Here is a 14,644-nt window from a genome sequence, read left to right as displayed (position 1 = left end):
ATATGAAGCATGTTTTCTTTCCTCACATCTGTTTTCTAAGCATTCGTAAAAATAAAATTTTAAATTATTTTCACGCTCTACAAACAACTTTTGAATTTCTGACAAAGTCTAAATCTCTGGCTCCAACGTCACTGGTGTAGCTCCTGTTAGTCAGCACATGAATCAGATTTGTAGCTTATCCAGTGATAAAAATACTGCCCCCATTAGGGTATCTTGTAAATTATGGTAGCTAGATCAGAAAGGTAATTCTGTCAGCTGGTGTAAAACATGAAACAGTGTTGACCTGTCTGACCTCAAAACCTGTAAACTGAGCTACTTGCCTCTATAGGCCTTTTGATTTAGTTTGAAGCTGTGCTCTGATTCTTCTCTAGAAAAGAAAAATGAAGTATTTCAGCTCCCTAAACTACTTAGCTGTCACTATTTTTTTTTTAATTTATATGAACACAAATTATATAAACAGTATTTTTTTCATTTTTAGACATAAACACTTTGTCCATTAGTATTCAGAAATTTAGCAGAAATGTATTAGGCTCCTAATCATACAAGTAGAGACCATTTTACATTACATTCTTTATTTTATCACAGTTCAAAACAAACCCACATGTGAAGAAAATTATTTTGGTTGTCCTAGTGGAAGATGTATTCTGACCACCTGGCTTTGTGATGGGCAGAAAGACTGTGAGGACGGAGTAGATGAATTGCACTGTGGTGAGCATTTTATCTTTCTTGTATTTCTGTAATCACTAATGCACTTTGAAAACAAACAAGTGTGCATTTTTATCTCAGAGATTGATTATAGACCTATATAAGAATATCTTTATATATTTTTATATTCAACTCTAATACTTCATGTTGCCAACACCTTAAATTCCATCTCATGCCAGAATGAAGGCCTTTTAATTTCTTTTTCTTAAGGATATGTTTATATACAGATTTTTCTATTATTTTAATATTTAACAATTCCACTAATTCTTCAAAACTCCTAATTTTGAAAGAGTTTTACTTCAAAAAATTTCCTTCTTTTCTATTTTGGACAAGTTCTCCTTCTGGAACAGCTTTAGATATAATCAATTTGAATCAGTATCTAGTCTCCAACAGGAAATAGCCAAACATAAAAGTGGACATTCCTTTGCATCAGGGGCCATACAGGTATAATTGTTTAAAGTAACAAGAAAAGTAATGTGAATAAAATAAAGCATGAACTGTGAACTGGGTTAAGGGTCTGTTGTGTCTCAGATTTTCCAGATTCTTAAATTCTGCCTAATTGAGGAGCAATGCAGGTTGGTTTCACTGATAGTAAGAGCTGATCTTTTATCGTCAATTTGTATACAGAGTATTTCTGTAATGAGTTGTAGCAGAACAGCAAAAAGCAGTATGAAATTTTCCTATTCCCTATTTAAATAAAACCTGAATTTTTTTTTTATTTTTTTTATTTTTTGCTTTACTTCTTGGCATGACCAAACATTATAATTTACTCTCCTCATGACCCAGTTCCCATTAACATGCTTCCATATTTGGGTTGCAGTTTACATTGTATATATAAATCTTTTAACTTCAAAATTAGGATCTACTGTGCACTGTGACAATCAGACAGTTTTGTTTTGATCACATTTATCGAGTGTAACTCACTGTTTACATTTCCACGTTTTACTACACATACATATTTGTATACAATATTTTAAAATGTATTAGCTGATTTTTTGTGGGTGAGAGGGAAGGGGATTAAGTCAATTCTGCTTTCTCTACCGATCACTCTTACCCATTTTGAGGTACTTGTTACAATAGTCTACTTGTAAATTCAGATTGCAATACTTATTTTTTTTATTGTAAATTCTGATTGCATTACCTAAAATTCTTTTTGTTGTTAGCATTAAAATTTTTTGTCATCAGTTAAAAAAAAAAAAATTCTTAAAGAAGTCTGGGAAAGGGGCAAGATCCAAATTTTTCAGAAAATGTCACAAAACCAGCATTGATTTATAGGAGTTGTGCAGTCTGATTATAAAGGCAGAAAAATATTGTTATTTTAAATGTATAGCAAAGTGTAAATGGGACAACAGAATTCAAACACACAGCAGTTTTCTCACGAGAGAAAATAACATGAAATCTCTTAAAGATGGAGATAAATACTGAAATAGCAGGACGAAGTCTGTGTTGAAAAATTTGGACAGTGCCCTCTCTGCCCTACTACCCAAGTAAAGCAGTTCACTGTAGTCCTAGTATTTATGTTAAATACACAAACTAGACTTAGCTTTTAAAGTGTTTACCATCATCCCACTAGCAAAATGTTTGAAAGTATTAGAACGTGTTTGGAATGTTTCACTGTTTATTTATTTTTATAAATGTTTTGGTGATGCAGACTCTGAGAGAAATTGGTAACATGCTAAATAGCAAGATTAGGATTGTACTGTGTTTTTAATACCTGGGAAACTGGGGGGACAGAAAGGAGCAGTATGAAAATTCCTAAACTGTGCTAGAAAATGCAGGGAATGCAGTGATGTTGTGTCATTCCTAGATTCGTCCTGCTCATGGAATCAATTTGCTTGCTCTGCAAACAAATGCATCTCTAAGCAGTGGATCTGTGATGGTGAGGATGACTGTGGAGATGGTTTAGATGAGAGTGATGCTATTTGTGGTAAGTAGGATAATTTTAGTTCTGCGTTATGTCAGGTCATGCATAATGAAAGAGATGATGTGTTTCAAGAAGATGATGCAAAGAGGACAAGAACAAAAGCATCTCCAAAGAGTGTTTGCTTTAAGGATAGAGTATGAGAGGATCTCCTCCCTCAGCCCCCTCCAATTAGCTGAGAGAGTCCTTTTTATGGAGACTCTCCATTATGGATCTGTGTGTGCTCTGTCGGTAAAGATATGAATAGCACACCAGTGTGGGCAAAAGGACAGCAAAACTTTTCTCCAATTCCCACCCTTGAGGTAAAACCCCTGTTTGAGTTTCACATTTCAGTGGTAGGTGCTTAAAGACTAAAGATGGGTGTATTTTTTCCTCCGGCTCTTTCTCCTATTCCCTTTAAATTTTTGTATATGCAGTCATAAGCATTATTGCATAATATTCCTCTCAAATTCCCAAAGCCTTCATGGTCCATAAGGATTTGAAAATTTTGTTTTCATTCTGGGGCTCAATGGACTGGAAAAGTGTTAGTGAATTCTTCTCAAAAGAAAATCACATTTTGTCAAGTCATACTGTCACAATTTAATGATATTTATACATTGGTTCCATTGTTAGCTATGCTGTATTTTAAGATTTAACTTTTAAATATTTATTCCTTTTCAGAAATTCTCTTATTTGAATTTCATTCAACAAAGAGTATTTTATTCCATATTTCATGTGTGGTACCACGGTGCTGAAAGTTTTAAGTAGACAGAGAAGAAATCACTTCAGCTTATGTTCAGATTTGTGGTGGCCTAATCAAACAGATGTACAAATGTCATCAGATGAAAAGAATGGAGGTGGAACTTATACTGATTTTATATGGCAAAATGTGAATTAATTAGTACACTAACTTCAAGCTGACATCCATCTACAATACAGTTTTCATGGTATTTAGGTCCTACTGAGAAGACAAGCACCTCATCTGAGAATAATATAGAACAGTGTGAAACTCTAAGAGACATGAGGACCTGAAGCTTAGTAGAAATAGAAAAATGGTGATGAAAACAAAGGCCAGCAAATTGCAAAGTGTCACTACAAGATGACTTATTTTTTTTCTTTTAAGGTTGTTCAGAATTAACTACTTTTGATATCTTGACTTGCAACACATTATAGATCTCTTGTTAGAAGAAAGCCCACCAGTAGAATTGTAGACCATCTCTCAAAGAGGGAAGATCTGCACCAGTTATGAAGAGAGGAGAGTTAAGGCTGTATTTCTCCTTAGGAACAGGAGATGGACTTGAACTGCAAGAGAGATCACGACTTCAGCTTTTTTAAAAAAATCAGTATTTATTTAACATGAAGTTTAATTCCAGAAGTATCAAAAAATGACCAATACATATAAGTAACCAAAAGTCGTCACTTTTGAATAAATAGGACAGGAAAATTATTTTCTAATATTTTAATAATTTATTAATTTCTAGTTAAAATTAGTAGAAAATACACTGTTGATTTTTTTTATGAGACATATTTAGCTTATCTGAGAGAATACATTAAGTGATTGTGCGAAAATTTACTTCCAAACACAGTAAAATTAATTCTAGGATATAATATTATCAGGAGAATAGCCCATTTTAAAAAAAAAAAAGTCAAGCAAAAAATATGTAGAGTTATTTGAATTAAAACTGTCAGATATTTTTTACTCCCACTACTTTTATGCTTGGTCCACATTGTTCTCTTCTGTGTGGGACTGACTGATGAAAAATATGAATGCATTTAGCCTCCTGGAATAGTCTGGTGATTCAAGGATTATGTGGTTTACAAGGTTAGTTCCTTTGTTCAGTCAGTCCAAACATGCAGTCAAACACACAGACCAAAACTGGTTTGAAAAGTTACTCTGCTGGATGGTTTTCATAAAGTTTGGGAAATTAAATTTCCTTGCAGATTATTAAGAGACTGAATAAATGGAAAGAATGGAAGAAATAGGAGGTTGTCAAAATTTTACTGTAAGTCTTAGTCAGTATGTTCATCATAATGTGCAGAACAAAATCATCTCTGAGTTTTACTTTAAAGTAAACCCCTGTATTTAGTCATTACCCATTACCATAAAAACCTCGGTTAGGACATTCCAGCTCAGGATATTCCATGATTCTGTGTTTAAGACTCCCACACCATGTTTTTCCAGGCTCAGTGACCTGTGCAGCAGACACCTTCAGCTGCTTGGGCTCCCACGCCTGTGTTCCCCGGCACTGGCTTTGTGATGGTGAGAGAGACTGTCCCAATGGAAGTGATGAGCTGTCCACAGCAGGCTGTGGTATGTTTGCATGTTAAAAGGTGTATTTATTTCCTTGGTCCTTTTGCCTTTATAATATCCAGATGCCGTTTGTTTCTGTAGTATTGTACCCTTTTACTGCCAAGATTACTGCTAAAGATTGATGGCCCACATGTGAGCACACATACCAGAATCCTTTAATGTTTTAATCAGCCTGACATCTTCAGGCTCTCTTAATGTATACTGAGGCACACCAGCTGAAGATCAGTATGTGTGTCACGTCGTAGACATTATGCAGCATGTTTCCTAATGAAAATTAGCACACTATTGACTATGCAGTTTTATTGCTCTTCCTGAAGAAAGTGCTGCTGCTCCTGTCAGGGAGGTTGTGCATCAAGAAGGGAGATGCAGTACTGTCTTCAATTTATTCTGGCTAATTGTTCAGGTCTTGACAACTCCTGCCCTACAAACTATTACTTCCAGTCTTCTGAGATACATTTCTATTAAAAGTGTCAGGAGTTCAGTAATAGTTTCATTGGGCTTTTTTTTTTTTTTTTAATTAACTGATAAAAATGGTATAGAAATATGCTCTATATATTTTGAGTGTTTACAGACTTTAAAGAGCATTTGTTCAGGAGCAGAGTAACATAGGAAGGACATCTCTACTTCCCAAATATTCTTTTCCTCAGAAGCAGACCTTAGGCTAGTTGTAGACAGCATCAACTTCTGAAGCCTTTCTGTTTTGGATTACAGGAGATTTTAGCCATCCTTACTCCAGCTCTCTGTGGTAATGAGTAGCTTTTTCTGCTATTGAATTGTGTGGTGCTTTTGTATGACTAAACAGCTACAGTTATTTCCATTGAATCCACTCAAACTAACTACTTCTCATTTCATCTCTGTGTAAGAAAATTGGCTGCATATCTTATTGTTCTCAATTTCATTTATTTTTGTGTACTGTATTTTCCTTAGCTCCTAATAACACTTGTGACGAGAATGCTTTCATGTGCCATAACAAAGTCTGCATTCCCAAACAGTTTGTTTGTGACCATGATGATGACTGTGGAGATGGATCAGATGAATCTCTGGAATGTGGCAAGTATAACAAAAATAGAGTAAATACAAAAATTTCAGACTTTTAACTGTAAGGCATTTTTCAGGGTCTGTTGTTTTAAGTCACTATTGAAAAAGAAAGCTTTTCTTTTTTTAATTGTTTAATTTTAAATTTTAAGTTATGCATCAATTAATAGAACTTAATATTTACTTGGATCTGGAGCTACAGTGACAAATTATTTCCTATAGTGTCTTACAGTTGATTGTTAATAACATTTAACAGAATTTAAAAATATACTTTCTAGAATTTCTTGCTTAGTATGTATATCTTTTTATATTTATTTTTAAATTCGTCTCTATGTATGTTTTTTCTATTAAATAATAAAACATCTCTGTCATGATTATCACTGCAGTTAAATGATATCAAGTAAACCCATAGATGAACGTTTAATTTTCACTATTGACATGAATTTAGGGTTTCTTATACTATGTGATTATCTATGCAGTATATCTGCACCATACTCAGAAATATGAAACTGTAGAAATAATATTTATGGAAAATATAGAGCAAATGTTCCCTCAAAAAAGATACATTATTGATTTTTTTATCATGAGTGATTTTGTACCATAAAATCTGTGTTGGTTATTTGCTCTTAGATGTGCTCCAGAAATGAGAGCCACAGCAGAAAATAGCTGGGTATATGTTTTAGATGTTTCTGTTGTACACACCACCTGTAGAGTGTATGTGCATGAATGATGAGAGTAGACAACCAAAAATTGTAAGAAAAAGCATTCTTGATGTTTGCATTTAGTAAAATTTGTCATGAGTTGAACATATAATGGAACATTTTGGGAACAAAATATAGTGTAGCAAATACTGTTTTATTTTTTGGTCATATAAAAATCACAGAATCCCAGAATATGCTGTGTTGAAAGGGACCCACAGAGATCATTGAGTCCAACTCCTGACCCTGCACAGGGCAACCCCAAGAGTGCCTGAGAGTACAGTCCGAACACTCCTTGAACTCTGTCAGCCTTGGTGCTGTGCCCACTGCCCTGGGGAGCCTGTTCAGTGCCCAACCACCCTCTGGGAGAAGAATCTCTTTCTAATATCCAACCTACATTTTGGGTTTTTTTAATAATCACTTACTGGTGTATTTAATTTATTTACTATAGCGTCACATACATGCACGAAAAGTATACATACCACTTAACATACTGACAAATAAATAGTGTTATTTTGTCTCTTTGGAAAGAGACATAAGGAGAAAACAGCAACAGAAGCAGAAGATGTACAAATTCCTGATCTAATTGTAGTATGGACCTGCCTTCAGGCACTGGCTCTATTTAATTTCTGCTGGGCAAACTGAAATCTCCAGCGATGTTTGTTGCGTGCTGCACTGCTTCAATGCAATTTTCTGTTAGCTGGTAATCAAATACACACTTTAGTGTGGGACTAGTGTGGTAAACTCATTGTACTCTAATTTTAGGAAAGGGTTCCATTCTTTTATGAGAAAGGGAACTACTTGTATAGAGTAGGAGGCAAATTCCAAAACACACTTATCAACCTGTTGTCAGATATAAAAATGAACCACCTAATTAATCAAGATTTTAAACTTGTGATTTCTCATTTGACTGCAAACTGGGTAGCCTGATCACAGCTCTGTTAGATTGTAGAGCTAGACCTCTAGACCTTTTCCATCTTGATAGCTAAACAACCCAGGTACTCTGCAGAAGCCAGTCTACTTAGTCGGCATGAAATTTGGTTTGAAAGGTATTCCTAAAAGTTGAATTAATGACATATATTTAAAAATCTAAGTTTTGTTATTGTTTGGTTGGTTTTTTTCTCATTTGTATCATTGAAAGGCATATTTCTTATTTTTCTTTTCTAGAGTATTATTCTGAAACAATATAAAAATGGGACTGGTGATTGAAGCAGTCAGTTCTTTTATTTATTTTAAAGTTACAATCATTCTAATCCTTGAAAATTTCTTTTGACTCCATTGTATAAACCTGTCTTTTTAATGAAACCCTAATAACTAACAAAAAAATAGCAATAACTCAATCTTACTATTCATATGTTTCTGTGTGTAATTGTATCATGGCTACACAGTGCACGAGAGACATTCGATTTCTCTCTTTGTTGGTAGGCACTTTTGAATAAGCATGTAGTGTTTTATATGTCTTTATGGAGCAAAAGATACTTTTATTTACATTGCCTCAACATATGCAAAATTTTATGTTGACACTATGAAAGAAAATATGAGGTCAGTGGTTGGTGTATTTCCAGGATACCGTCACTGTCGTCCTGGAGAGTTCACCTGTGCTGATGGCAGATGCCTGTTAAATTCCCAGTGGCAATGTGATGGGGATTTTGACTGCCCAGACCATTCTGATGAAGCACCTCTCAACATCAAATGCAGAAGTTCAGGTTTGTATTTAATTTTTTGAATGACACGTGTGACCTTTCTTTTTGGAGAGTCAGTGGTTTAGCAGATGTAAAACCTAGTAGCTTAAATCTCCAATGCTTTCATGGTGATATTCCTTATATCTTGCAAGGAGAACGTGTTCTGAGCATCCAAAACCTCAGTCCACAAAATTCAGGGCACAATTTCCCATGGCATAAGATGACAGATAGTTCCTTAACATATAAATCCTGCTAATACTAAAATAAGATTATGCTAATGTAATAATTGCCAAATTTTCTCTCTTGCTCTGAAAATGTTTACTGTGTTTAAGATATTTATTGCACAGAAGCAGGTCATATAAGAGGGGATGTAAAGTTTTTCTCACTATAAATAATAAACACTGGTTCAATTTTATCAGCAAATTATTGACCAAATGCAATTGGTTTTATAGATATTTTCTACTCACATTAATAAGTTGGCTGAGGATTGACTGGTTTTTGAGAGGGAAATTAGTCCTGGTCTGCACATGTTATTCTGTTTGGTGTCTTTTTCAAAGACCAGTTCTTCTTTCTATACCTTAGAATTTTATTGCACTTTAACCAGGTCCTTTACATCAATTTTGATGGAAAACTCTAATTTGGTTTGAGGTGAGGCAAAATACCTGCTTTATATGCAAGTGTTCTTATTGTGATTTGAAGGGTCTGAATGTAGCTGAAATGATGAATTCAAGTTTTGCCGAAGAGGGAAAAACCTATATACATATCATTAGACAAGAGATGAATCAGAATTCAGTCAGTCATGTAACTAAACACCTCAGCATCCACAGGGGAGAGAAGCCATGCCTTTCAACTTTTGTAAACTGTAGAACTGTATTTTATGCCAAGATAATGTAGAGGATTCTCCATTATATGAAAATAAATATGTAGGAAGGAGTAGTAAGTTGAAGTCTTCACACATTTTCCAGAAGAGGAATAACCTTTAAAGACAGTGAAAAATGAAAAGATATTGTAATACTATCAATATGGAATAAATATTCAAATTTTACACAATTATTTCATCTCACATGCACACATAGCAGCGGATCCATGAGAAAATTAATTCCAAATACTAATAGATGACACCAAGTTGTTGCTCTCTTTTTTTTTTGTTTGTTTTCCAGAGCAGTCATGTAACAGCTCTTTTTTTATGTGCAAAAATGGCAAGTGCATTCCTCAAAGTGATGTTTGTGATAACAAAGAGGATTGTAGTGATGGGTCTGATGAGAAAAGCTGCCACACTAATGAATGCCTCAGTAAGAAAGTTAGTGGCTGTTCACAGGATTGTCAGGATCTTCCTGTTGGATACAAGGTGAATAATTACAAAATGTGGTGTAATATAATGCAAGTTTTTAGTTCTTAAATGTTTAACTACTGTGTGATTATAATAAAGCTCCACTGTGTGGTAATTCCTTGTAATAAAGTAGCTTACCTATCATAATAAGAACATTCAAATTTTTATTTCCTGTAAGGAAACAATTGTCAATGATATTTAAGAAACAGTGGAATATATAATTTAAACCTGTGGAAAAGATCATACAATGCTTTAAATACAACAAATCATACTGATATATATACAGAGCACTGAAAATCAGTTGTAAAAAAGGAAAATACATAGCAGTGAATAGCAGGAATAGTGGTTTTGTCCACTTTTTTACAGGTCATTATTAATTATAGAAATATTTAAACAAAGTAAAATCACCTTAGAAACAGAATAAAACTGTTAGTTGTCTGCATGTGAGGGTGTTTTCTGGGATCTTTGCCCACTGAAAACTAAATAAAATCTGTCCAACATGGCTTAAGTCTAAAAATATTTAAACCTCTGAAACCATGTCCTAGGCAGGAGGCCATAGACTAGAGAGCTGGAGATACAGAGATTACAGGAGGGAACATGTAAATTCCCTGTAAACCATGTAAACAACAATGTAATTAAGATGTTACTTGAAAAAAATGAGATCCATAAAAAGTTTATGATACTAACATATTCAGTAGAAAGTACACAAGATGACAGAATCAATGAGAAATTAAACATGAATGTGTTTGGTTTTCTTTCCCAGTGCAAATGCTGGCCTGGATTCCTCCTGAAGGATGATGGCAAAACATGTGTAGATATTGATGAATGTTCATCTGGATTTCCCTGTAGCCAGCAATGCATCAATACATATGGAACCTACAAATGTTTGTGTGCAGAAGGGTATGAAATACAGCCTGATAACATCAATGGCTGCAAATCCCTTTCAGGTATTACTATTTAATTTTTTTTATAATCCACAGCTGTATCCAAAATAATTTGTGAAAAACCTTAGCCCCAAGGTCTTTGTAACTTTTCTAGGCAAGATAAACAAAGCTACTTTGACTCTCCTACCTCTTCAATATAAAATAGGAACGTGATTCAATATCTGAATGTAGTAAGTTATATTTTTAATATGTATTGTTCTCAGATCATTTGTGGTAGATGCAGTGGATCATGAAAGTTTGAATTAATAACTTTATTAGTAAAAGTACTAAGAAAGTTAAAATGCATCACTTAGTTCTACTTCTGAGTCACATGATAACAGTATGATTATGATAAGTGTTTAAAAGATTTCTGGTTTCTTAAGAATATTAGAATGTACATCAAACTTCATGTGAAAAGAAGGAGCAGGAAAAGTTATTACTTAGAAAATTACTATAAAATGCAAACTCTATTATTGTTATAGCATATGAAATCCTTCAGTCTTATATGTGTTACACAGTGAAACTCAAGATATGTAAGAGCACTGGTTATTTCCTCACCCCTCTGATGTTATTTTTGTGTACCTCAGTGAGTGAGATTGTCTGGAAAAGCAAAATATCAACAGGAACGGAACAGAAACCCATTGCTGGGTTCTGGTGGGTTTCCTTCACAGCCCAGGCAGTCTTCCAGTTTTCTTTCTAAATGACAAGAAGGCTGGAACCTCTGTCTGCCTCATAATCCAGTTTCAGGTGCTTCCCTGAGTAAGCAGAGAAAATACAGGAGAGGGCAGAAATTCCACAACTGGTTTTTTTTGTTCTATTCCTGTCTCCCACCTTGCAAGCCACCTGTACATTTAGAAGCTATAGATCACTCAGTTGAGAAGGGAAGCTAAGGCACATCATAGAAGTGGTTTTTTGGAGTGGTTAATACGTCAAACTTGAGAAGTGGCCATGACAAAGCTGTGAGTGCTGTGCAAGGATGGCTCTGCTGCAAGGAGATGCCAACGTGGGCACGTTTGGCCTAATGCTGATTTTTTGGCATAAATTGCCTTAAAGCCTTTACACCAGAGCAGAGCATTGCAGCCATTCTCCACATACCACCAGCAGTCAGAGCTGAGGATGATGCATCAGGTCATTTATGTCTTAAAACTTGAGCATAAAATGCAAATATGTTCAGTACAAGAGCGGAGTAGGCTGGGCAACACATTATATTCTAGAATGTATGAGCAGTAGATACAAGACCTTTAATACATTTTAAATTTTCATTGGTAATATTTTTTTTTATTTTAGTTGAAGTCTCTCTTAATAGAGCTAAAATAAAGACAGCTTTAAAAAAAATATTATTTTTACTGTTATATATGTCAGTGTGAGAGATATGTCAAAGTAAGTGACGGCATGAATGAATATCTGAAGATAATTTTTTTTATAAATTAGAAATCCGGGGTTAAAAAAGTCAAATCTAGCTTCAGTTCAGAATTAGAGAATCACGGTTTTTACAAAGAACTGCTTCTTTATCACCAGACTGTTCAGAGTATTGAAATCTCAAAAAAGTGTTCAAAACATGCTCAGTTTGCAACTATAACAATTAATAGTTCCAATGATAATTTAAAAGTAACTGTTGAAATTAAAACATATGGAATGAAGTATGTTTCAAATTTAATCTCTGACATTAAATTAGGATAAAATACAGTATGGTTCCCACATTGCAAAGGCAAAAGAATTAAATTACATTGAAGGATATACTAATTGATTGCTTTGTTCATTTTTATACTGCATCATTGATCTTTCTTGGAACATTTGAATGTTTTAAATATTTCTTTCATCCATAACATTGATCAGAGCATGTAACATTTATTTTTCAAACCATCTGTATTTCAGCATTGTATTCCTGATTTTCCATAAATTAACGTAAAGCTAGTCTAATATATTCTTTCTCCCGGGGTTTAGATGAGGAACCTTTCTTAATTCTGGCTGATCATCATGAAATAAGAAAAATTAGCACTGATGGATCCAACTACACTTTGTTGAAACAGGTATAATCATAGTACCATGCTCTAAGTTTAACTCAATACTTTTATTCTTTTCTAAAGTGTGCAACTGACAGAAACATCATCCTACAATTGGCGTTGTGAGCACCACAGAACAACTGCAGCATCTTCAGAGTTGTTGTAATACTTTAAATTGACTATTTTGTCTGAATTTGACAAGATTAAAGCTCAGGCAGTTGTTTCGTCAGTCATTCTGATGTACTAAAAAATTATGTTATTTGTGATCCTCTTCCATCCCAATATGTTTTGCTCAATTTGTAAATTCCAGTAAAAAACCCAAGCAAAACAACAAAAAACCATTTGGCCATGTATTATTTGGGCTGCTTACTGTCACAATCTAAATCTATTTTTTAGACAGACAATCCCAAGATTTATGTTATAGCAATACATGAACTTATATCTTTAGCTAAATCTATTTTTTTAAGTAATTACTCTAAATTATTATAACAGGCAAAAAATGTGAAAAAAGGCAAAAAATAGAATGTCACCCAGTAAATGCAGAGCTGACATTTTTAGCAGTTTCTGCTCTTCTTCTGTGCTTCACCTAAGTGTAGTTACTTACCACAGATTAGATTTCCAAAATATTTTTAATAAAAATATCTATTTCCTTGAATAATATTCAGTCAATTGTAGTAAGACTAGGAAATTATTTAGTACCTGTTAATATAATTAGACTCTTTGTGACTTCTTGTGTCAGTAAGCTGTGCACCCTAATGTCACAAGAGACGTGCTTAGGTCTTCACAACAGTAATTACAAAATTACCATCTTGCATTAAACATTGGCTTTATTAAAGCATAGAAAATGTTATGTTAAAGTCTGTCTGTTCTTCTGAAATCCTTCTGACTCCCTCTCATTTCCATCTCACTGCCTCTCCCCTCTTTTGCTGGTGTATCTGTTAATGGAAGCCTGTGGAAAGAGGGGAACAAACAGTAAATTTTCTTGATGGTTGGTGCTGACAGATTGTCTCAGGGCATCATCAGTCTTCAATTTAATGGACTCCTCTTCAGTGCATTAGAGACCACATAGCTCCAGCCACTGAAGAAAATCTATGTTTTCCATATCACATTAATTCACTGGTCTGATAAATACCTCTGCTATTGAACCTACTGGCCTTTGCTCCGACAAATACAGCATTTGATTTGAAAGCCGAAGAGGAGCTATATCAACAGAACCACACGTGGGGTTATCTCCCTCAGCAGGACATCTTTGTGTCCTTATGTTGTTAGGATAAATTGGCTCCTTCCTGGACATCTACCAGATGATGGCAAATACCAGAGTGGCTCTGGCAGAGGAGCAAACCCACCCTTCTTTTTGTGTATTTGGTCTGTGCTTTGCCATTCTAACAGTTGTTCATATAAACTCAGAGTAAAGAAGCTGAAAGCAGGAGCTCATTCAGTCTTCTCTGAGTTATGTGCCAGCTTTTCCCCTCTATTTTCTTTTTTTTTTTTCAAATATACATAAACAGTACAACTGTTTGAATTGTGTCTCATGTATGTTCTTTGCTTTCCATTTCCTTCACATCCTAGTCATCAAAATCATTAGAGTTTCCATAAGCAGAGTAGATAATCTTCCTCATTATTTGGGATTTTTACCTGTTTTTTTAATTGGGGCACCAAGGGAACACAAATCACAGCCTGTGCTGTGTGTAACAGAAATGAAAACACAGGTTTAAGATGAGAGACTAAGGCAGCTGATGCCATTTGAAATCTCTATTCCTTCTAAAAAGCAGATTGCACGTGACACAACAATTATGTTAGAAGGACTTAAGTGACATCTCAGAAAGAGGAGATGATGTCTGGACAGAGAACTCTATTACAAATGTACAGAAATATTTTACCTGCAATTGATGTTCTGATAAATATTGAAACTAACTGACCCAAAATAAAACACTTGAAACCAAAGACGTACCAGCAGTCAATTCTTTTTATTAGTCTGGATCCTTAGGAAAATTTTACAGTGTCATAGAATATATAGATATAAGGCCAGTTTTTCAAAAATTGCTGACTTCAATTTC

The 14,644-nt window shown here is 34.4% G+C and overlaps 1 protein-coding gene across 1 annotated transcript in view; it reads left to right on the top strand.

The window, feature by feature from the left end:
• LRP1B (LDL receptor related protein 1B) overlaps positions 1-14,644 on the top strand; it is a 506,665-nt gene that overhangs the window by 385,111 nt on the left and 106,910 nt on the right. The window contains exons 50-57 of the mRNA XM_051810328.1: positions 586-708; positions 2,513-2,632; positions 4,788-4,916; positions 5,844-5,966; positions 8,215-8,355; positions 9,492-9,679; positions 10,425-10,608; positions 12,529-12,614. Of these exons, the coding sequence (XP_051666288.1) occupies positions 586-708; positions 2,513-2,632; positions 4,788-4,916; positions 5,844-5,966; positions 8,215-8,355; positions 9,492-9,679; positions 10,425-10,608; positions 12,529-12,614 (1,094 nt within the window). The remainder of the gene's footprint in view (positions 1-585; positions 709-2,512; positions 2,633-4,787; positions 4,917-5,843; positions 5,967-8,214; positions 8,356-9,491; positions 9,680-10,424; positions 10,609-12,528; positions 12,615-14,644) is intronic.

The sequence above is a fragment of the Manacus candei genome, unplaced genomic scaffold (genome assembly GCF_025592945.1).
Source record: "Manacus candei isolate 608988 ecotype Guabito, Panama unplaced genomic scaffold, ASM2559294v1 h1tg000077l, whole genome shotgun sequence".
In the NCBI taxonomy this organism is placed as follows: domain Eukaryota; kingdom Metazoa; phylum Chordata; class Aves; order Passeriformes; family Pipridae; genus Manacus; species Manacus candei.
Note: the sequence above shows the minus strand (reverse complement) of the source record. Positions and strands in the feature narration are given on the sequence as shown.